We start from the raw sequence: 23974 nt of genomic DNA on the forward strand, positions 1-23974 counted from the left end.
ATTAATTTAAGGAGGAAATGGCAACCTCCACCACAAAAAATTTGAAGTCACTAACTTCCTTTAGACTTAGCCCAGAACATTCAAGCCACGTAACAAACCTGGCCTACTTACAAATGACATGAAGGATAAGTAGGATAAAAGGATGTTCAGTAGGACATTCAGAAGCTTATGTGTGGTCCCCAGATGGCTCCTGTTTTATTTCAGTGTAGTAATCCAATCATCCTGCATAACTGGTCTTGTCATTCCTATTAGGGAACGCTTTGAAAAGCTCAGGGTATTGTTAAAGACCTCCGAGTCTCCTCCTCCACATGTCACCAACATAGCTTTGTTGCTCATTATACATGATGCATCCATGGCTCTCAAGATTAGAATTTCTTCAACAAAGGTAAAGAGAAATTGCTCTGTATGGATTAGATATGGGATAAATTAATATTACTCTAAATGACTTTTATGCCAAAGGGTACACTATTTTCCATTTGATAAAAAAATACATGAAAAATTTACCACTGTCACAAATGTATAGTTGCAGTGATTGGTACAGTGGAGATTTTTAAGGGATGGGAATGAAAAATACTAAAAGGGTGAGGATTTAGGAGGTAGCATTTTTACATATACCAAGGCTATCAACCTGCAAGCACTCTTAAAGGAAACCTGTTCTCTTGCTATCATTTCCTGGAATTCTGTTCATGGGTAACAGTTGTCCCTGAGATCCTCATCTTGTTCTCTGTAGATGCTGTCAGGCTTCTGAAGAAAGTACAGAGCATCAAAAGAAAGTGTTGAAACATTTTAAAAATATTGGCTTGGTGGATTGAATTAATTCTGGAGTTGTGGTAAATCATAATGTATTTTATTTCTGAGGGCTGCCTCGGTTTTTCAAGTATTAGTGAATACACACAGTCCCGCAGCAGCTGCAGAAATGAGACCCGGACCAGAGCAGCAATCTGGCCCAAAACACAGTGTGTTCTGCGAAAGAAGTAGAGACTTAAATTGAAACAGAAAAGCTGAGTCTTGGAAGCATCAAAATCTTTAGATTTTAACTGCTCGTTAACTGCCAGATTCATTATCTCTCTTAATCTGCCCGTTAAACTACTCAGCCAATGGAATGATTAGGATCTCCCCACTATAGGCTTTTTTTATAATATCAGATTTTTTATCAAGTTGGACAAAGTCCCTTCCCTGTACCACATGGGCCTCACAGTCTTAATCTCCATTTAACAGTTGTGGTAACTGAGGCCCAGAGAAGTTAAGTGACTTCCTAAGGTCACACAGTAGGGAAGCAACATGACCTAGTAGAAAGAGCACGGGCCTGGGAGTCAGAGGACCTGGATTCTAATCCTGACTCTGACACTAGTCTGCTGTGTGATCTTGGGCAAGCCACTTAACTTCTCTGTGCTTCAGTTACCTCATCTGTAAAATGGGGATTAAGGCTGTGAGCCCCACGTGGGACTACTTGATTACCTTGTATCTACCCCAGTGCTTAGAAGAGTGCTTGGCACGTAGCAAGTGCCTAACAAATAATAATATTAATTACTATTATTATTAATATTAATACTCTATGTATTTATTATTGACATTCATTTATGCTTATTTGCAATGATTCTCATATTCCTAACTAATGTATATTTATCAGTGAATTCCTGCCTCCCCATTAGGTTTGTAAAACCTCTGTGGTCAGGGATTGTGTTGCATTCTACTCCATCTTCCAAGTGCCTAGTATAGTGCTCTGCTCCCAGAAGGTGCTTAGTACACACTAGTGATACTGCTTCTCTTAGTTCTTTCTTTGGGCATGCCTTACCCTAGTTCCCTAGGCTTCACATTAAGTAATTTTTTCTTACCTCATTCAATTCCACATTTGTCCACTTTCAGAATTGCCATCTGGTTAACTGAAATAACCCTCCCAGGTCAGACTCTTGGAGACTGAAGGCCCCAGAAGCCCACGATCTAGATTTTGGTTAGCCCGCAATGGAGAGTTCTGGATTTTGGAAGAAAGAGAAAGAAATATTGGAGAGCTTTAGCAGGAGCGTGATATGGCCAGAGGTTGTGAATCAACTGCAGTAGACAAGTCTAGAAGGCCGATGGACCGGCAGCTGATATTCAACTCTATCTAATACTAGTGCAAAGGATTCCCTTTGTAACAACTTTGTATGAGAAAAGCCTCAAGCATGCCTTATGAATCCACCAGGGAAAGGTTCAAGATAAATTAAAATGGAAGTAGAGTGTATTACTGCTTTCCTATAGGCCAAATGTTATTCCAAGAAACCAAAGAAGTTAGAAAAATAAGTCTCACCATTAGCAAGAAAAAGAACTTTTGAGTCAAGCTAAAACCACTCTGAGGCATTTGGCGGGGACCATAGCACTGACATGACACAACCTTTGTAATTATATCCTGGATGCATAAATACACCTGTATCTCCACCATATAGTAGATCATTGCTTTGGAGAATGTCTCCACACAGATATAATGCCACAGAGAAAACATTTGCCAATTCTTAGGCTAACATGCCCTAAAATAGGCAAAAGAGTATACAAAATCAATTAGAGAATACTTTTCTTGGCAACTTTAAAGGGTGACAACTTTCTAAAACCTTATCCTTAGCTGCTTTCTCTGTGGAACTCTGTGTGCATTTAAAGGCATTTAATCTATGGTGATGACTCTTAATACACTTTAATTTTTTATGAAATATATGGGTGTCAACAGAGCTTTATTTACATTTTCTCTTGGGGCAAAATCCTTGATTTAACATATTTGACTTTCAAGGACAGGTGAACAAACCCATAGGCATACTTTAAAAAGATTATCTAATATTTTATTTATACAGTGAGAAGGCTACAGTCCAATTACTTACCCAGTTTCTCATCACTGCCTATTTAACCAACACAAGAATTACCAAAACGTTTTATCAATAACATTCATAAGTTAATATTAACAGTGAAAACAGTAGCATCTTTCACTTGAGGTTCTTAGGTATGTAAGAACACTAACTTCTTTAATATCTCCAGCTTTCATTTCTCACTTGCACAATCTGTGAAGAAAGCTAGAGGACAGAGAGACATTTAGAGCCAAGGAAAGCCTACTTCATTACTAGTCACACTGAGTCAGTGCTGGAAATGTAAAGGAGTCCCAGTTTTTATGGCTACTAATTAGCTGTTTGGGTCCCACGTGTTCTGTCTATCCTTAGCCTAAATACTGTAGGCTCTGCATAAATTTATTTCTTCTGTTCTGAAGCCCTTCCCAATTCTTCTTTTTCCTGGAAGAGAAACAGAGCTGCCTGCGGTGCAGAATTATCTCCCTGTACTTCAGAGGAGTTCAGTGACCTCTCCAGTGGTTCTGCATCTGCTATTTAAAGACCTTATGAAGCTAGAGATTTCTTATTTGTTAACTTCAGTTGAGGAAGCCACAATAACTGATGGAAACCTGTCCCATAATCAGGAGATTCTTCTTATCTCAACCACAGTTAATTGTAATAATAATAATAATAATATTTATTAAGCACTCACTATGTGTCTAGCACTGTTCTAAGCACTGGGGTAGATACAAGGTAATCAGGTTGTCCCACGTGGGGCTCACAGTCTTAATCTCCATTTTCCAGATGAGGGAACTGTGGAACAGAGAAGTGAAGTGACCTGCCAATGGCCACAAAGCAGACAAGTAGCGGAGCTGGAATTAGAAGCCAAATCCTCTCACTCCCAAGCCCGGGCTCTTTCCACTAAGCCACGTTACCCACCTAACCCGACCACTCTGCCCCCTCCCCCAACCTCCAATTTTCTGGGCAATTTTGAACCCTTTCTCATCTTCTTTCTCTCCCTCTCTTCCCCATGTTAATCCTTGTGAATGTTCCTGATAACCACCCAGATGCCCATTTCTTCCCACTCTTCAACCCCACTTTATCCTTTTACAAACCTGGAAACACACCCACAATATCCCATCATCATTAGTCATCACTCTATCTCTAACCTCATTAAACTCTGAAATCCCATTCTCTTATCATAGCTTCCTATGTGGACTTCTCTTCCTCCACAGAGACCTCCAATCTCTTGACCCATTCCACCATGCATCAGTCCTCATGCACCACTTTGGACTACCCACCTGACCTCACTTCTCTAGATGCACAAATTCATGTCTCTAAATCTGCCCTCTCCCAAACTTAACTCCTTTCCAAATCACCTCCAAATAGGTTTCCTCCACTCCTGTGCTCATGTTGCACATTGATGTTTGTTTAAATCCAGGCCATTTCAAATTTGTCCTCATCTGCAATACTTCCTCCCTCTCCTCCAATAGATGGTATTTATTAAGCTCATACCCTGTGCAGAAAACTGTACTAAAGGAAGATACAATACAACAGAGTTGGTGAACATGATTTCTGCTTACACAGGGAAACATAATTTTTCTTTCCTTACTGACTTCCATGCCCATTTCCCCTACCATTTCAGATCTTTAACTTCCTCCAAAATCCCCAGGCCCCTAACCTCTCCTTTTGTAAACCCTGATAACCTTGCCAACTACTTTGCTGACAAAATCTAAACCATCAGGAATGAGTTCCCCCAAATCTCTCCTTCACTTCCCCCGTTTGCTTTCACCTCTTCATCCTATCTCCGCTTACTTTCAAAATCTACCCCCTTTTCACCTTATAAAAGAATATGCACCTACCATTTTTCCCATTCCTGGCTGCCATCTACAACCACACACTCTCTGATGGTTCCTTTCATTCTGCCTTTAAATATACGTATGTCCCTCCAATCATAAAAAAACCTTCCTTGAACCCCAATGTATCACCCAGCTATTGCCTCATATCCCTCCTATTCCTGTACAGACTACTGAAACAAGTTGTGAACACCTGCTATTTCCACTTGTACTCCAACTCACACCTTGAACCTTTACAAACTGGCTTTTACTGCCCTCCTTCCACTGACACCACTCAATGCAGGGTCACCAAAGACCTTCTACCTTACAAATCGAACAGACTCTATTCCATCCTAATCCTTCTAAATTTCTCAGCACTGCAGACCACTCTTTCTCCTGGAAACACTATGTAACTTTGATTTTTCTGACGGTCTTCTCCTGATTCTTCTCCTTCATCTGTGACCGAACCTTTCTTTTGCTCTCTTTTCCTCTGCCTGCTACCCCTTAACATTGGATGTGCCTTAAGGCTCAGTTCTGAATAATTTTTCAATCATCGCTTGCTTTCTTGGGTAGCTCATCTTCTCCTGCAGCTCCCACTACTGTTTTTAGGTAGATGACTTCCGAATCTACATCACTAGCCCTGATCTTGCTCCTCCTCTGAAATTTCATGTTTCTTCTGCCACCAGATCATTTCTACACAGATGTCCCACTTATACTTCAAACTCAATATACCAAAAACTGAACTCCTCATTTTTCCTCCCAAAGCCTTTGTTCTCCTAACTTTTCCACCTCAGTTGACAACACCACTATCCTTTCCATCTCTCAAGCCCACAACTTTGATATTATCCTTGAATCCTCCCTCTCTTTCAACCTCTATATTTAATCTCTTGAAAATCGGTTTCATTCTTCTTTACAATGTTTCCAGAAACCACTCCATCTTTATGTCCAAAAAGCCTCCATACAGGTCTGGTTACCTGCTCAATAAATGATTGATTGACTGACTGACTGAGAGTACAGTATAACAGAGCTGGGAGACAGATTCCCTGCCTGAAATGAACTTACAGTCTAGAGGTGAAGATAGACATTAATATAAACTAGGGGTGTGTACATAAACATTGAGAGAGTTGAGGGAAGAGTGAATAAAGGGTGCAAATCCAGGCACAGAAGGGAGTGGGAGAAAGGGAAATGAGTGCTTAGTAAGGAAGGCCTCTTGGATGACTTGTGCCTTCAGTGAGGCTTTGAAGTAGGGGAAAGTAATAGTCTGTCAGATATGAAGAGGAAGGGCGTTCCAAGCCAGATGCAGGACTTGGGCAAAGGGTTGGAGAAGTGACATGGCGTAGTGGTTAAAGCGTGGGCCTGGGAGTCAGAATGTCATGGATTCAAATCCCATCTCTATTCATCTGTAAAATGGGAATTGAAACTGTGAGCCCCACTTGAGATAGTGACTGTGTTCAACTCGATTTGCTTCTATCCACTCCAAAGCTTAGTACACTGCCTGGCATATAGTAAGCCCTTAACAGATACCATCATTATTATTATTGGTGGTAAGATAGATGAAACCAATATAATAGTGAGTAGGTTGGCATTATAGGAGCACAGTGCCTAGGCTGGGTTGTAGTAGGAAATTAATGAAGTAAGGGAAGAGGCAACAAGATGATTGAGAGCTTTAAATAATAATGATGGTATTCGTTAAGCACTTACTATGTGCCAGGCACTGTACTAAGAGCTGGGGTGGATACAGGCAAATCGAGCTAGACACAGTCCCTGTCTCAAGTGGGGCTCCCAGTTTCAGTTCCCATTTTATAGCTGGGGTAACTGAGGCCCAGAGCAATGGAGTGACTTGCCCAAGGTCACACAGCAGACAAGTGGTGGAGCTGGAATTAGAACCCATGACTTTCTGACTCTCTGACCCATGCTCTAGCCACTAGGCCATGCTATTTCTCAAAGCCAATGGAAAGGAGTTTCTGTTTAAGGCTGAGGTGGGTGGGCTACCAGGGGAGGTTCTTGAGGAATGGGGAAATACGGACTGCATGATTTTGTAGAAAAATGATCTGGGCAACAGAATGAAGTATGGACTGGAGTTGGGAGAGACAGGAGGCAGGGAGGTCAGCAAGAAGGTTGATAAAGAAATCAAGGCAGTATAGGGTAAAATGATAAAAACATGATAGCAGTTTGGTTGGAGGGGAAAGAGTGGATTTTACCGATGTTGTGAAGGTTGGAACTGACAGGATTTGCTAACAGATTGAATATGTGGGTTGAAGGAAAGAGATGAGTTGAGGATAACACCAAGAGTTGAGGCTTGTGAGACAGAGAGGATGCTAGTGCTGTCTTCAGTGACTGGAAAGTCATGGGGAGAACAGAGTTTGGGTGGGGAGATAAGGAGCTCTGTTTTAGATATGTTAAGTTTAAAGTAATGGGAGGACATCCAAGTAAAATAGTTCTGATGGCAGGAGGAAATGGGGCACTGCTGAGAAAGAGAAAAATCAGAGCTAGATATATAGATGTAGGAATCATCAACACAGAGATGCTAATTGAAGCCACAGGAGCAAATGAGTTCTCCAAGAGAGTGGGTGTAGGTGGAGAATAGAAGGGGACCTAGAACTGAGCCTTGAGGGTCTCCCACAGTTAGGGGGTGGGAGACAGAGGAGGAGGTGGCAAAAGAGACTGAGAAGGAACAGCCAGAGAGACAGAGGAGAACCAGATTAGGACAGTGTCAGTGTCAGAAGGCATAGTTAGTTTTTCAGAGAAAGGGATGGTAAGTGATGTTGAAGGCAGCTGAGAGGTTAGGACTGAGTAGAGGATAGTATACTAAAAAGAGTTGGGTCTTTTATTTAATGCATCATCTTCTCTGTTAGGTTGTTCTACTGAATCTTCTCATATGTGTGGCCCTTTTCTATACCATGTACTACTTGGCTCTAAGTATCTGCTTCACTGCTTTCAGGTAAGGATCTCATTGCATGTAACATATTTAATTCTAAAATTGTTGTAAATTCAGAAATGTCTGGTGTGGAGATCAGTGGTTCAGAAAAAATATAACTCAGTATCTCTCTTCTGTAAATGATAAAAGCCAGAATCAGAGCTTGATATGGGGAGAATCATAAAGGATCTAAGATTTGGAATGTTTTCTTTGAATGGTCCAGAGGAGAAGGTGCTGAGGATTGCTTATTGTTTTGGAATGGTTTCTTTTCCATTAGATCCTTCACAAATCCACATAACATGTCCAAAACTGAGCTTCTTATCTTCCCTCCCAAGCCCTGTCCTCTTCCTGACTTCCCTATCACTGTGGATGGTATGACTATCCTTCCCATCTCTCAAGCCCGCAACCTCAGTGTCATCTTTGACTTGGCTCTCTCGTTCACCCCACACATTCAGTCCGTCACCAAGACCTGCCAGTCTCACTTTTATAATATCACCAAGATCCGCCCTTTCCTCTCCACCCAAACAGCTATCTTACTGTTATAGGCTCTCATAATATCCCAGCTGGATTATTGTGTCAGCCTTCTCTCTGATCTCCCTTCCTCCTGTCTCTCCCTGTTCCAGTCTATTCTTCATTCCGCTGCCCAGATCATCTTCCTGTAGAAACGCTCTGGGCACGTCACTCCCCTTCTTAAAAACCTCCAGTGGTTGCCTATCGACCTCCGCACAAAACAAAAACTTCTCACTCTAGGCTTCGAGACTCTCCATCACCTTGCCTCCTCCTACCTCTCCTCCCTTCTCTCTTTCCACTGCCCACTCTACACGCTCTGCTCCTCTGCCGTCCACCTCCTCACCATCCCTCGTTCTGGGCTATCCCGCTGTCGACCACTGGGCCACGTCCTCTCGCTGTCCTGGAATGCCCTCCCTCCTCACCTCCACCAAACTAATTCTCTTCCCCTCTTCAAAGCCCTACTTAGAGCTCACCTCCTCCAAGGGGCCTTCCCAGACTGAGCTTCCCCTTTTCCCTCTGCTCCCTCTGCTCCCCCTCTACCCCCGCCTTCACCTCCCATCAGCTAAGCCCTCTTTTCCCCCCTTTCCCTCTGTTCCTTCCCCTCTTCCTTTCCCTCCCCTCAGCACTGAACTTGACCGCTCAACTGTATATATTTTTTATTAACCTATTTATTTTGTTAATGAAATGTACATCACCTTGATTCTATTTATTACTATTGTTTTAATGAGATGTTCATCCCCTTGATTCTATTTATTGCTATTGTTTTTGTCTGTTCATCTCCCCCGATTAGACTGTAAGCCCCTCAGTGGGCAGGGACTGTCTCTATCTGTTGCCGATTTGTACATTCCAAGCGCTTAGTACAGTACTCTGCACATAGTAAGCGCTCAATAAATACTATTGAATGAATGAATGAATATCTAGGGGAAGGGAGGAAGGAGTGGTTGGCGGCTTCACCAATAATTTTCCAGCTGTAATGACATCTATCAAAGGGAGATTCTGAGATTAGTAGTCTTTGGATTCCTGTGATTAAATAGATCATTTTTTTAAATAAAGAGAGATTTTTAAATGCACATATGTTGGGGTTGAATATAATTTGGTGGTTTTCATGAGTTTGTAGTACTTCATCGCCATCATAATCAAGAGTATATCCTGATTGCCAGGCACTGTACTAGCAACTTGAAGGGGTGGTAAACAAAAAAAATCGAATATCTGTCCATGCGTTAGAGGAACTTAAAACCTAAGCTCTTGCAGTTAAGCCTTTTGAATTCAAAATGCCAGGTGATATAAAATAATCACCATATTAGCATTCTAAGGAATGTCGACACAAGAGTCCCAATGTATCTTAATAGTCCTGCTGCAGGTTTGTCAGCAATGAAGTCAAGCTATTCTGAATTACAATTAAATTAACCAAGGAGGACGAAGTTCAACTCAGTGGACTAGAAATCCCCATTAACACCACCAATTCCTCCTCTACATGCCAGCATAAACCCAACTTCCATGTAGATGGCTGAGTGGATGAAAACAGATAATTGGTGTCTGTGAATTTTCTTTCTCTAATCCTAAGAGCATAAGATTCATTCATTCATTCAATAGCATTTACTGAGCACTTACTATGTGCAGAACACTGTACTAAGAGCTTGGAATGTACAAATCGGCAACAGATAGAGACAGTCCCTGCCCTTTGATGGGCTTACAGTCTAAGCAAAGCCATTATTGGTTCATCCAGTCCAGTATTTCATCTCCAACAGGGATGGGACACCAATTCCCTTGGAGAAACAATGATAGTTGCCCTCCTTGTGATTAGGGAAGAACCATCCATCTTCTATACTGTAAGTTCGTTAAGGGCCCGGAACATATCTGTTAATTCTGTTGTATTCTCCCAAATGCTTACAACAGTCCTCTGCATATACTTAGTGCTCAATAAATAGCACTGTTTGATTAGTTGATCCAACATGTCTGAGAGTTTCCTCTTCATCTCTAACATTTCTTTCTAGTGGCCTATTGATGACTTCTCATTCATTAATTTCTCCAAGTCCTGACTTGTTCCCTTTGTTCATCCCCCATTCCAACCCCACAGCACTTAGGTCTATATCTGTAATTTATTTATATTAATGTCTATCTCCTCCTCTAGACTGTCAGCTCACTGTAGGCAGGGAATGTGTTTGTTTACTGTTATACTGTACTCTCCCAAGCACTTAGTAGAGCATTCTGTCCACAGTAAATGCTCAATAAATATGATTGAATGAATGAATGAATGAATGAATGAATGGCTACAGAATTATTGTTTGATCGCTGTCTTCGCTGTCCACAGTGCTGTGGCCTGCCTCCATCTAACTGTTTTTGAAACTGTTAGTCTTGACAGTGCAGCCCCTCTCAGTATGTGACATAAGTGATAGAGAAGCAGCATGATCTAGTGGATAGAGCCCGAGCCTGGGACTCAGAAGGACCTGAGTTCTAACTCCTGTCCCACACTTGTCTTCTGTGTGTGACCTTGGGCAAGCCACTTTCCTCTGTGCCTCTGTTACCTCATCTGTGAAATGGGGGTTAAGACTGTGAGACCCATGTGGGACAGGGGACTATGTCCAAGCCAAATTGCTTGTATTCCTCCCCCGCCCCAACCCAGTGCTTAGTACAGTGCCTGGTGCATAGTAAGTGCTTAAAAAATACATGTCCTACTGAATATGTTGTTAGGTCTAGGCCTCAGTAGAAGTAGCTGTACTAGTAGTAATTTAGTGCCACTGATTGCAGTGCACTATATTAAGTGCTTGGGAAATGATCCAGTTCTTGAGTATGAGGAGCTCAAACTTTAACTGGGAAGACAGACACAAACATATTTACAAATAGAGTAGTATTTAGATTCTGAAAAGCAGGCCCATACAAACAGCCATAATAATTTTCAGGATTTAACATACAGGGGAAATGTATGATTTTGACTCACATTTGCCTAAGGTCATCACACTGCTGCTACCCAGTAGGCCTGCAAAATGGATTCATGGTTTTGGAGTCATAGGTCTCTAAGCCTTCTTTGTATACAACCTGTTTCTAGAACACTGATGTTGACTCCTTCCTGACATGGAGGTTCCCTACCCTTGAATCTCTTATTTATGCTCAGCCCCACGGGTTCTGCCAATCTAATAAGAGTCATACACAATCTCTCAACAACAAAACCCCAGTCTGAATGCTTTCAATGATTGCCTTCAGATGATCTATATAAATAAAAACAACATACATTTAAAACCTGTCTGTTTTGAAAAAGGGCTGAAAATAATCCTTTTATGTGGATAGAAGACATTTCCTGTGGTTATTTCATTTCAAATTGACATTAGTTTTGATCTGTGTAGAGTCAGCCACAGATCTGATAGACACAAAGTTTCTTTGGCTCATTGCTATATTTGTGTCTAAACAAATACATGCATCAGATTTCAACTTTAATTCAACATGTGTTCTGACATCTCTTAGTAACTCCTTGAGAGCTGGGACAGGTGACTATCCTTTTAAGCCAGTCTCCCACTCATCAAGACTGAGCCCAGTGTTGAAGTTGACAAGATCATAGATGACTGGATGAAGCCGTTCCATGATGAACAATATCTTTCATTTTTAAAAAATGGTAACCAAATAGATTATCAGCCCCTCTCCTTGTACATGAATATCTGTGATTCTGACATTAGTGAATTACAAATTATCTTTGCCCCAGTAAAATATCTCTTTTTGTGAAATCTTCAGGTTGGATGAGTTGGATGTCCTCGCACCTTTTGATTTCAAAACCACCCCATCATGGTTCAGTACAAATTACAAAGGTAATTTGTTTTTAATCTTTCATTTTCAACTTGAATTAGGAAAATTAAGTGCCTTGAAAGTGACCATTAATTTTGCTCCATAGAAAAATTACTGCAAATGCTGTCTTCTTCTAGAGAAGCAGCGTGGCTCAGTGGAAAGAGCTCGGGCTTGGGAGTCAGTGGTCATGGGTTTGAATTCCGGCTCTGCCCCTTGTCAGCTGGGTGACTGTGGGCAAGTCACTTAACTTCTCTGTGCCTCAGTTACCTCATCTGTAAAATGGGGATTAACTGTGAGCCTCACGTGGGACAACTTGATTACCCTGTATCTACCCCAGCACTTAGAACAGTGCTCTGCACATAGTAAGCGCTTAACAAATACCAACATTATTATTATTCATTCTCCATATTAAATTTCCATGCTAATAATATTGGTAATCATGGTATTTGTAAACATAATGTGCTTACATTTACTTAGAATGGGTTAAGCACTGTTTCTAAGAGGAGATATAAGATAAGCAGGTTAGACACAGTCCCTGTCCCACATGGGGCTCACAATCTAAGTAGGAGGATTTAATTCCCCTTTTTCATATGAGGAAACTGAGGCATAGAGAAATGAAATGATTTGTCCAAGGTCAAACAGGCATGAAATGGCAGTGCTGGGATTAGAACCCAGGACCTCTGACTCCCAGGCCTGTGCTCTTTCCACTAGGCCACAGTGCCAATGATCTTTTATAGCTCAATGGGTCTTGGGAAGGGGCAACAGGAGGGCCTCTGAGTCAGAGTTCATTTGTTTCTGAGTCAATTTAATTTTTCATCTCCTTTTTTTGCCTTATAAGGAATTTATTAGATTTTAAAAGTAGGTGACAGAAATAGTTCTTCACTCTTCACCTTATTGCTTCAGAATTGGTGGTTGGTTTAATTCTTAGAATCCATGTTAAGATACATTAGATAGCTGGGCACCACATATTTTTCATGGGACCATACATTCTTATAGGAATACATGCCGGAAATCTTGCTGTCCTCAAACTATTCTCAAGTACAACATTTGGCAGATATGATTTTTGGAAATGGACTCAACTCTCTCAACCCTTGCCCCTGTTAAAAGCTGCATTACTGTGATGGAGGCTTTCCAAAGATTGAAAAATTGGTAGATGGGCTTATAAAATCCTAATACATATCATTTCATTGAGTGCAATAGTTTCCTAGATAATGAGTACAGCAGAAAAGAGCCAACTCTACTCATTAGTTGGCAGTTTCTTCAGATGAATTGATAGTCATCCCCATTTCCTTATCCAAACTATTTCAGGCAGTTGGGGACTATAAAAATTATATGTTTGATCATCCTAACTAGGTTTGGTTGGGAAAACTGATTATTTGGATAAGCGAAGTTAAACTAATTTGCTTCCCACGACTAATCCTTTGTAAACTAAGGAGTGAATGGGAATCGTATATGTTCCCAAAGGTCTTTAAGCATCCCGTGTAAACTTTATAAGCCAATTGTACTGTGGATCACCACTGAGGAGTGGGGAGACTGAACTTTTTTAGAAAAATGATCTGGGCAATAGAGTGAAGTAAGGGATAGAGTGGGGAGAGACATGAGGCAGGGAGTTCAGTGAGGAGGCTGATGCAGTAGTCACAGTGAGAAAGGACATACTTGGATCAGCAAAATACCAATTTGAGTGGAGAGGAAAGGGCAAATTTTAGCCATGATGTGAAGTTTGAACAGACAGGATTTTGTGCCAGTTTGAGTGTGTGGGATGAATGAGAGAGATGAGTCAACCTTGGTCAGGTATAGAGGGTAGTTGTGTTTGTCTACAATGATGGGAAAGACAGGGGGAGAGGGCATGATTTGGGTGGGAATATGAGGAGTTCTGTTTTGGATATGTTAAGTTTGAGGACATCTAGGTCACAATGTACTGAGGTCAAGAGGAAGTGCTAGACTGCAGAGAGGTCAGGACTGGAGAGGTAGATTTGATAATCATCCATGTAGAGATGTAGGTATGGAATCAAATGAGTTCTTTAAGTGAGGGTGTGTAGATGGAGGACAAAAGGGGACCCAGAGCTGAAATTTGAGGGGCTCTCACATTTCATTCATTTATTCACATTTGTTCAGTGTTTACTGTATGCAGAGCAATGAACTAAGCGTTTGGAGAGTATTCATTCATTTATTCAATCATGTTAATTGAGTGCTTAAATAAGTGCAGAGCACTGTACTAAGTGCTTGGAAAGAACAATGCTTAAAAGTACTTTATTTAAAAGTACAACAATAAAGAGAGACAATCTCTGCCCACACCGGGTTTACAGTCTAGAAGGAGGGAGACAGACATCAAAACAAGTAAACAGGCATCAATATAAATACAAGGAATTATGGATGTATACACATCAAAATAAGCAAACAAGCATCAGTATAAACAAATAGAATTATAGATATGTACATATATACACAAGAGCTGTGGGGCAGGGAGAGGGAGGTAGAGAAAAGGGAGTGAATCGGGATGACATGGAGGGACTTAGCTGAGCTGAGCTGAGGAAAAGGGGGGCTTAGTCTGGGAAGGCCTCTCAGAGGAGGTGAGCCTTCAGTAGGGCTTTGAAGGGAGGGAAATGTGATTGGTGGATTTGAGGAGGGAGGGCATTCCAGGCTAGAGGCTAGAGGATGTGGGCCAGGGGTCAACAGTGGGACAGGCGAAAACGAAGCACAGTGAGAAGGTTAGCACCAGAGAAGAAGTACATTCATTCATTCAATAGTATTTATTGAGCACTTACTATGTGCAGAGCACTGTACTAAGCGCTTGGAATGTACAAATCGGCAACAGATACAGTCCCTGCCCATTGACAGGCTTACAGTCAGTAACCTGAGTCCTGTGCTCTTTTCACTAGTCCACAGTGCTTCTCTTGATTATGACTAGGTTGAAAGGGCAAATCAAATTTAAGCCACTGACAATTTGCTTGTCTAAGGGAAGACTCAGACTGCATGAAGCTTTCACACCATGACTGAAATGCACTGGGACTTTTTTTTCTAGCTGTATTCATTGGTTCTTTTATGACTTAATTTCTAAAGAGAAAGAAGCTTTTTAAGGTAGATATACCATGGACTAAGGAGCTTTTGTGGTTGATTACATACATCGATTCTTTCATCTCTTAATTTCCTTTGAAATAAATATATTATAAAGAGCCATACTGTAGAAAAGAGGCAAAATGCTGATCCTGTGGATGTTTCAGGGCAAGGGGCTGGTACCCTGACCTGTTTATGTGCTCAGGAAAATCACTCTAAGACAAATTTGATTCACAGGGGTCTCGAGGTCCACATGCCCAAGCTGTTTAAGAAGATTTGGATTTTCATTAACCATTTCCTGCATCAACTAGCCCATTATTTGAACTCGTTTGACTCTGAACACTCAGAATTCCTAGCCTTTCATTTTGAGTGTAGAGGTGAAAAAGAAGCTGGGATTTTAAGGGGAATAAGGTGTGAAAGAGTTAATGGACCAGAAGCCACCACATTGGGTTATTTCAACCCAAACTGGACATTCTCAGGTCTTGTCAGAGATTTAGGAGGATCAAGTCTGACTCAAACAATTGTAGGGGCCAGTGTGGGACCCATGTCCACACAGTAACTAACCTCCCATTACAGATTACTGTTTGGGATTTCCTAAAACCCTCCAAAGTAAAAACACTTAAAACCAGTAAATGCTATTTTACCATCCATTTCTGAAAAATAAGCTAATCAGAAAATTAACTTTATTAAAAATGAATGAAGTCTAACTACTCTTTACTGAGCTTTTAAATATGTAATCTGTAAGAACAACAGTTAGCACTGGTAAAGCTTCCTTTCACCAGCAAATGATAGGAATTTTTAAAAATCGGAATTATGTCAGGAAAAAATCATTACCTTTGTTAACTATAACACATGGATATAAGGATTCATGAGAAAGGCAGAAACTTCCTTAACAATGCCTCTAAGGCACTCAATGAGCTTGCCCCTTCCTGCCTTTACTAGCTGATTTCCTACTGAAACCTAGTCCGCAATTCGTTCCTCTGGTGATAGCTTACTCACTGTACCTCAATTTCATCTATTTTAACATTTACCTCTTCCCCGCCTCCTCCCCCTGGCCTGGAGTTCCCTCCTGCTTCATGTGTGACTGACCACCATTCTCCCCACCTTCAAAACTTTACTGAGGTTTTATCTCCTCAAGGAGGCTTTCTCCAATTAAACCATATTTTCCCATCCTCCCTCTCCCCTATGTATCATGTACACACTTATATCTGTATGCTTTAGGCATTTGACATTCAGCCCATCCTCAGTCATACAGCACTTTTGTAGATATCCATAATTTACTTGTTTGGGTGTCCATCTCCCCTTCTAGACTGAGAGCTTCTTGTGGGCAAGGGGCATATCTACCAACTCTATTAAATTGTACTCCAAGTGCTCAGTACAATGCTCTGCAAAATGTAAGCACTCAATAAATACCATTGATCGATTAATTGATAATTCCAAAGACCTTTTCTTCTCATAAAGCATTTCATTTTAATGGCTGTGATAAAATAGTAGGCTTCTGTTTTAGAATTAATACTTTCTACTGTACAACCAACATTTTCTTTATTTTCAGCTCTTTTAATCTCAACTGAGGTAACATACTTTGCTTGTGGGCTGCTCTATGCTCTGATTGTGGAAGAATGGGTTTGGGATTATGCTCTAACAGTAACCTGTGTTCACATTGCCATAACTTCAGCTGGTAAGTAGAACAAAAACAACTAGATGTTTTCACAATTCAAGTCACCAAACAGCAAACCTTGTTTTCTTAATGAAATTATTTCTAGTGTCAACTTTTAGACATAGGGGGTCTGCCCATGACTGCATGAAGCAATATATAAAGCAAATTTCTGTAAGTGCTAAACTAACATTATCAAGGATTACTCTGCAGAGAAATCACCAGCAGAGGCTGACTCATGAACAAAACACCAACATCAGCAGGGCTGCATGACAGCCTGATAGTATTTCAGAAGTTTCAAAGTTCCCAGTTCTGTGCCTTCACCCATTCTATCTCACTGCCAACCAATCACCCACATCCTACCTCTGGCCTGAAATCCCCTCCCTCTACCTATTTTTCATACACTCTCACCACCTTCAAACCATTACCGAAGGTACGTCTCCTCCAAAAAGCCTTCCCCAACTAGGCCTTCATTTTCTCTTCTACTCCCTTCTGCATCATCTTAGCATTGGGTTTACACATTTATCCTCCCCTCCCTCAGCCTCTCAGCACTTATGCATGTATCTAAAATTTATTTATTTATTTATTTATATTAATGTCTGTCTCTCCATTTAGATGGTTAGCTTTTGCAGGCAGGGAAAGTATCTACCAACTCTGTTATATTTTACTCTCTCAAGTGCTTAGTACAGTGCTCTGTACATGATAAGCACTCAAGAAATATGATTGATTGATTGATTCACCTACTGCCACCCTGCGAAACCTTAGGTAGTCCAAAGATTAATTCATTCATTCAATAGTATTTATTGAGCACTTACTATGTGCAGAACACTGTACTAAGCGCTTGGAATGTACAAATCGGTAACAGATAGAGACAGTCCCTGCCCTTTGACGGGCTTACAGTCTAATTGGGGGAGACAGACAGACAAGAACAATGGCAATAAATAGAATCAAGATGTGAGGTGAGAGAAGCAGCATAATACCTCCAACGCCTGGGTCACCTTCAGTCCAAGAGCCAATCAGGAAATGAGGGCAGAGGGCTATTAGCAAAACCCATGTAGTGCTTTTTCTTTCCTCTGTGACGAATGAAAACAAAAGCTAGTCTCCTTAGCTTGAGATGACTGATTAATTAGATTTAATAATAACAATAATAATGGTATTTGTTAAGTCAGTTGCCCAAAGTCACACAGATGATAAGTGGTGGAACCAGGATTTAGAACCCATGATCTCTCACTGTCAAGCCCACTTTCTTTCCACTAAGCCATACTGCTTCTCTAGAAGTCTTAGAACAATCTTTGGTTTCTGTAAAATGTTTTCACTTGGTGTTGGATTTGCCCCACCCAATTGAGTTAACAACTTTCAGTACTTAAGCTAGTAGCTGGTTGTCTGTTAGGCAAATTCTGAAGCTATGTTATTGCTTGGGGTAATGCACACTTTGGTAATAAACAGCACATCAGTCCTCTGAAAAGATTAGTTCACCTGGGAAAACTGCCTACTAGGGTTCAAAGAACAGAGTGAGTCTTTGGCTCATTATGAAGGTTGAGTGATGAGATCTGATGAGTTCACTCCCATTTCTTCTTTCGCTACCACTCCCTGTCAGATTTGGACGCCACTTTCAAATTTCCGGTAGTTGCCTGCACTCAGGTTGAAATGTTGTGGATTTTAATTTTATTTTTTTTTAATGAGAAAGTTTTCCATTCCCTAACAGTAAGTCACATTAGGTCAAACCAATGGTCCATTCAGACGAGGATTCTGTCTCCAACAGTGCCATCAGAGGTTACTTGGAAGAACCAACCGTGACTGACTTTCTGGATATTCAACTATGTGGAAATGGGCCAGGGAGGAAGCGAGGGGAGATCAAAGGGCCTTCCTGGCTCCATTGGTCTGCAAATCATTTCACAGTACATAAGTGATTTCATAATAGTAGTACTTAATTTCTATAAAGCTTTATCTGTTGTTTTCCAAAGGACTTTTGGTTCTACACACTTATTTATGCTCATACTATTCTTCTGGGAAGGGAGAGGCAGGCAGCATTATCTCCATTTTGCAGACAAGTAAACTGAAGTTAAAATGATCTTCCCAAGTTTCAACAGCAGGCTGGTGATGGAACTGAAACAAGGAATTAGTCTCTGGACTGGCAGATCAAAGCTCTATTCATTGCATCAGTATCAATTGTTGTGCGATTCTTTCCTACACAGCAACCCACAAACTTTTGATCCCTCAAAGTTGCTTATCGTGCCTTTAGCTGAAGCATGGATGTTTGGCTGAAGCATGGATGTTTGCCCTAATGGCGTGACTCAGTGGAAAGTTGGGTAGTTTACATCCTACTCTCCATTTTCCTCATTGCTTCTCCGGTACACATAATGGCCTTCACTGGCTTCCCTAAACTTTAGGAGCCTTATGCTACTCATGGGTTATACAATGATAGTGGTGATATTTATTAAATATTTACTATATGCCAGTAACTAGGCTAAACTGCTAAGGAGGATACAGTGCAATCGGATCAGAGAAGCAGCGTGGCTCCGTGGAAAGAGCACGGGCTTTGGAGTCAGGGCTCATGAGTTTGAATCCTGGCTCTGCCACTCGTCGGCTGTGTGACTGTGGGCGAGTCACTTCACTTCTCTGGGCCTCAGTTCCCTCATCTGTAAAATGGGGATGAAGACTGGGAGCCCCACGTGGGACAACCTGATTCCCCTATGTCTACCCCAGCGCTTAGAACAGTGCTCGGCACATAGTAAGCGCTTAACAAATACCAACATTATTATTATTATTATCAGCCCACATGGGGCTCCCAATCTAAGAGGGAGGGAGAATAAGTATTTTATCCTCATTTTACAGATGATTTTACTTAAACTCTCTATGCCTCAACTTCCTCACCAGTAAAATAGGGAAACTGAGACACAGAGAGGTTACATGACTTGCCCAAGGTTACAAAGCAGACAAATAATGGAGCTGCAACTAGAACTGGGTATTTTAAAATTGGGGTAACATAGGAGTGTTTCTTCAAATGTGAAAAAGGTGGTGTGTTTTGCACAATGCAATTTCTTTCTCGTTACAGTTATGCTGGAATTTCCCATGGCATGGCATTGGTGGACTGCATTAGGTATAAATCATTTCTTTACATTTTTATCCACAATTTATAAAAATGGAATTACTTTTGATGGTTTCTCAATTGGATTTTACTAGGCAATGAAAGTTTCAGATATTTGCATTGAAAGGAAATTGATAATTTTTTTCATTCAGACCTTATAAATATCAGACAACTGTAGAACTGTCCAGTATCATCATTTTGTTTTACTTCTGCCTCTACTCAACCAGCACCTAAACCACTCCAGCTCAGTGTTATCAGAATGCTCAGAACCTAAAATAAATCAGCCAATTAATTCAAAATAATGTGAATAAACTCTACTGTTCATTGAAAGTTGCATTTTTATGGTATTTGTTAAGTGGTTACTTTGTGTTAAGCTCTGTTCTAAGTGCTGGGATAGAAACACATTTATCACATTGGACACAGTCTCTGTCCCATATGGAGCTCAAAATCTAAATTGAGGAGAGGAGGATTTAATCCCATATTTTATGGATTAGGAAAATGAGGTGCAGAGAAGTTAAGTGACTTTCCCAGGGCCACACAGCAAGCAAACTGACAAAGCCAGGGTTAGAACCCAAGTCCTCCATCCTCCAGATTCATGTTCATTCCACTAGGTCACGCTGATTCTCAGTTTGAGAGGGACCACTCAAAGTATTAAGCTGCAAGGATTTATTTGTGTGTTGCCCTGTAATGTGAATGATAGCAGAGACGGCTAAGGATAGAAAAACAGCATGGTGTAGTGGACAGTATGGGCCTGAGAGTCAGAAGGTCATGGGTTCTAATCCCTGTTCCACCACAGGTCTGTTGTGTGACCTTGGGCAAGTCACTTCACTTCTCTGTGCCCAAGTTACCTCATTTGTAAAATGGGGATTGATACTGGGAGCCCCATGTTGGACAGGGACTAGGTCCAACCCCATTTTCTTTTATTTAACCCCAGTACAGTAAGTGCTTATACCACAATTCTCATTATTAATAAGTGCCATTATTGGGTCCTATCAGTGGACTAGCCACCTAAAAATTGTGTGCACGATGGAGGCAACAGGACTCTCAAGGATCAGAGTGGTGTGGCTAATTATGGCCAGTTATGGTGTGGCCAGTAAAATTTTGCAAGCAATTGAAGGTACTTACATTCCCACAGGCACCCATTTTCTCTCCTTGTATGTCCTACATCTAAAGATCCTAAGGACTTAATGGATTTTCCAGCCTCCTTCAACAACCCATTCCACTATCTAACTATTGGGGATTTATCCCTTTATCTTTATTCCGAGTTCTTCTGTATTAGCCTTAATGTAAATGAAGTCATCATTTTACTTTGATCCCTGCTGTGCTATAAGGAAACACAGTTTAGGTTTCATATTTGACCTGTCTACACTGGAGTATTTATCTCCTAGTTTAAAACCTGAATCTCTTTTAAGTCCTGTCCATCTAGCAGAAATTCTTATCTCCCCGAAATGGCTTTGAGAAAAGAAAATATCTGTTTGTGAAGATTTTCCCGGGGGACTTTGTTTAGATCAACATTGGGCATTCTCCAGTTGATGAATAAATTGCTCTGCAAGTCATGTTGACTACCAGCTCCATAAAGAAAGATAAGCAAAAGGAGTTTATATTTCACCTAGGAAACCACTGTCAGTGGAAAACAAATGCCATTTATACCCCTCTAAGACATTTAACTGACTTCTCAACACCTCTCTTAAATCAGATTGCTTTCCAAGTGAATCAGTTCGGAAATAATTTGAACGCTAGCATGTCAATTACTTCTCAAATTAAAGTAACCAACCATGAAAAGTGTCAAATCAACATGAATAGCAATTTTTTTGGTTTTGTTTTTCCATTCCTATGGTGCTTATAGGCAAAAAAACCTTATTACTTTTTTTAAAAAAGAATTCATGTGTATCATGGTCAATAGAATAATGAATACTGAGAAATGAGATTTTCAGCAGGAACATTTTGCTGATTATAACACATTTCCTTTGTTTTTATTTGTAACCAAGCTCAAGTTCATAAGGGAGAGAGATTCTTCTAAGATGATGGATCAAATCAGAATTCTACATTTAATTAAAGTGACAGCAAACAATTCAAGCACTCTTTCAATATTGACACTAGTCTGCACTAACATGATTATCCACTTGAAACAATCACTAAATTGTCAGATAAGGTAAAACTGATATTTCTGCTCAGGTTTCAGGACTTTCTGAAGATAGGGATGCTTTAACATTGAAATACAGAGGTACATTTTTAGTATTAGTAGTAAAAATATGGCATTTGTTAAGCACTTACTATGTGCCAGACACTGAACTAAGCACTGGGGTAGATACCAGCTAATCAGGTTGAACACAGTCCATGTCCCACATGGGGCTCGAAGTCTTAATCCCCATTCATTCATTAATTCAATTGTATTTATTGAGCTCTTACTTTATGCCGAGCACTGTCCTAAGTATTGGGAAAGTACAGTACAGCAATAGAGACAGCCCATTTTAGAGATGAGGCAACTGAGGCACAGATAAATTAAGTGACTTGCCCAAAGTCACAGAGCAGACAAGTGATAGAGATGGGATCAGAACCCTCTTCCTTCTGACTCCCTGTCCTGTGCTCTATCCACTAGGCCACGGTTTTTCTCTTTTTGGTATGAAGGCAGATTTGTCATTTGGAGGAAAGTCCTGAAATAACATCCCTTGGGTGATTTAATGATGGCATTTGTTAACACTTAATATGTGCCAAGCACTTTACTAAGCCCTACTAGATGGCCTCTCCAGACCTTTTCCATTGTGCTTGTCTTCATGGACTACATGGCAACACTGGAAGAGAGGGTTTATACTCCTCTCATTGATCTGAAAGTTTGAGTCCATGGATTTACAGTAAGGAAGAATGGCTTTCTGGGGAAGAGACAAAAGGGAAGAAAGTGCAGGGTTTCAGGCAAATTACATTGTTCAACACAAGGCTGAATCTCCAGAATTATTCTTCATTCATTCATTCAATCATATTAATTGAGCGCTTACTGTATGCAGAGCACTGTACTAAGCATTTGGAAAGTACAATTCAGCACCAAATAGAGACAATCCCTGCCCTCCGTGGGCTCACAGTCTAGAACCCACATCACTTACCCTGGGTTTTTCACAAGGGAATGGGATCTTCTTATCCCTTATGGTAGAGCCCTGTGGGGGACTAAGACTGGCTCACATAAAGGCAAGGTGGGGTCCCATGGTCTTTATTATGATAAATACCATTTTAGAGGCCTTTGGGCCGCAACCTCTTAGTGGTGGCTGTGTTGTCACCACATACTGTGCTTGTGACCTATTCCCAACTCAGCCAAGGGTCAGCCCAGCCTGCGTTTGGCCTCAGACCTAGCCTAACTAGGAGGCAGTGGGCAATTCAGAACCCCAAAATTTTGGACAATTAGGTTTGCAGGGGTCTATCTTAAGGGTCAAGGTACAAAAATGTCTCAATTTTTCCTTTTCATCATTAACTGATACTTTAAATATTGTCTTCACTGAAGAAGTGGGGTGGATAGAGCACTGGCCTTGGAGTCAGAAGGAACTAGGTTCTAATTCTGGCTCTGCCATATATTTGGTGTGTGACCTTTGGCAAGTCACTTCACTCCTCTGTGCCTCAGTTACCTCATCTGTAAAGGAAGGAATTTCTACTATGAGCCAATTATAACACCTAATTAGGTTATATCTACTCCAGGGCTTTGTACAGTGCCTGGCACATAGTGCCTAACAAAGTCCATAAAAAAGTATTACAGTGCTATTTTACCTGATGCAAATGAACTTTCCTTCTTCATTCATGCTTTAAATGTACTCTCACATTAGGATTCTTGAATTTCCAGAATTGGTAAATCCAGATGAAAGCACAGTGTCTTCCAACTAGAAGTATGATTGTTCTCACCAAAAAATATTGCTGTTTTGGAGACCTCGGCTATTACTGTTCTTGGACCTTATTCTTAATCTTTCTTTGAATTATTCATCACTAAATAGGTAATGAAATCTTTCCTTTCCTTTCAGGATCCGGCTTAATTTCAATGATATGTGGCGGGCAGATTCTGGCTTACTATTTGTTCAAAGACAACTTTATCTACCCAGTTTTGGATGATTTTTGAAAGAACAGCTGGGCTTCAGTTTACTTGAGGAGTGCTAAGACTAAATTTACATTATATTGAAATTTAAAAGAAACTTCTGCCAAGGCTTCAAGATTTCATTCATTCATTCAATAGTATTTATTGAGCGCTTACTATGTGCAGAGCACCGTACTAAGCGCTTGGAGTGAACAAGTCGGCAACAGATAGAGACAGTCCCTGCCGTTTGACGGGCTTATAGTCTAATCGGGGGAGACGGACAGACAAGAACAATGGCAATAAACAGA

At 40.8% G+C, this 23974-nt stretch overlaps 1 protein-coding gene across 1 annotated transcript; it reads left to right on the forward strand.

Moving 5' to 3' along the window:
• Window positions 1-352: 352 nt before the first annotated feature.
• Window positions 353-23711, forward strand: TMEM244 (transmembrane protein 244). The gene is made up of 6 exons (XM_039915094.1): window positions 353-385; window positions 7477-7562; window positions 11772-11845; window positions 16429-16554; window positions 19586-19630; window positions 23617-23711. The coding sequence occupies exons 1-6, from the start codon at window positions 353-355 to the stop codon at window positions 23709-23711; spliced, it is 459 nt and encodes a 152-aa protein (XP_039771028.1).
• The last annotated feature ends 263 nt before the right edge of the window (window positions 23712-23974 follow it).

The sequence above is a fragment of the Ornithorhynchus anatinus genome, chromosome 2 (assembly GCF_004115215.2).
Source record: "Ornithorhynchus anatinus isolate Pmale09 chromosome 2, mOrnAna1.pri.v4, whole genome shotgun sequence".
NCBI lineage: Eukaryota > Metazoa > Chordata > Mammalia > Monotremata > Ornithorhynchidae > Ornithorhynchus > Ornithorhynchus anatinus.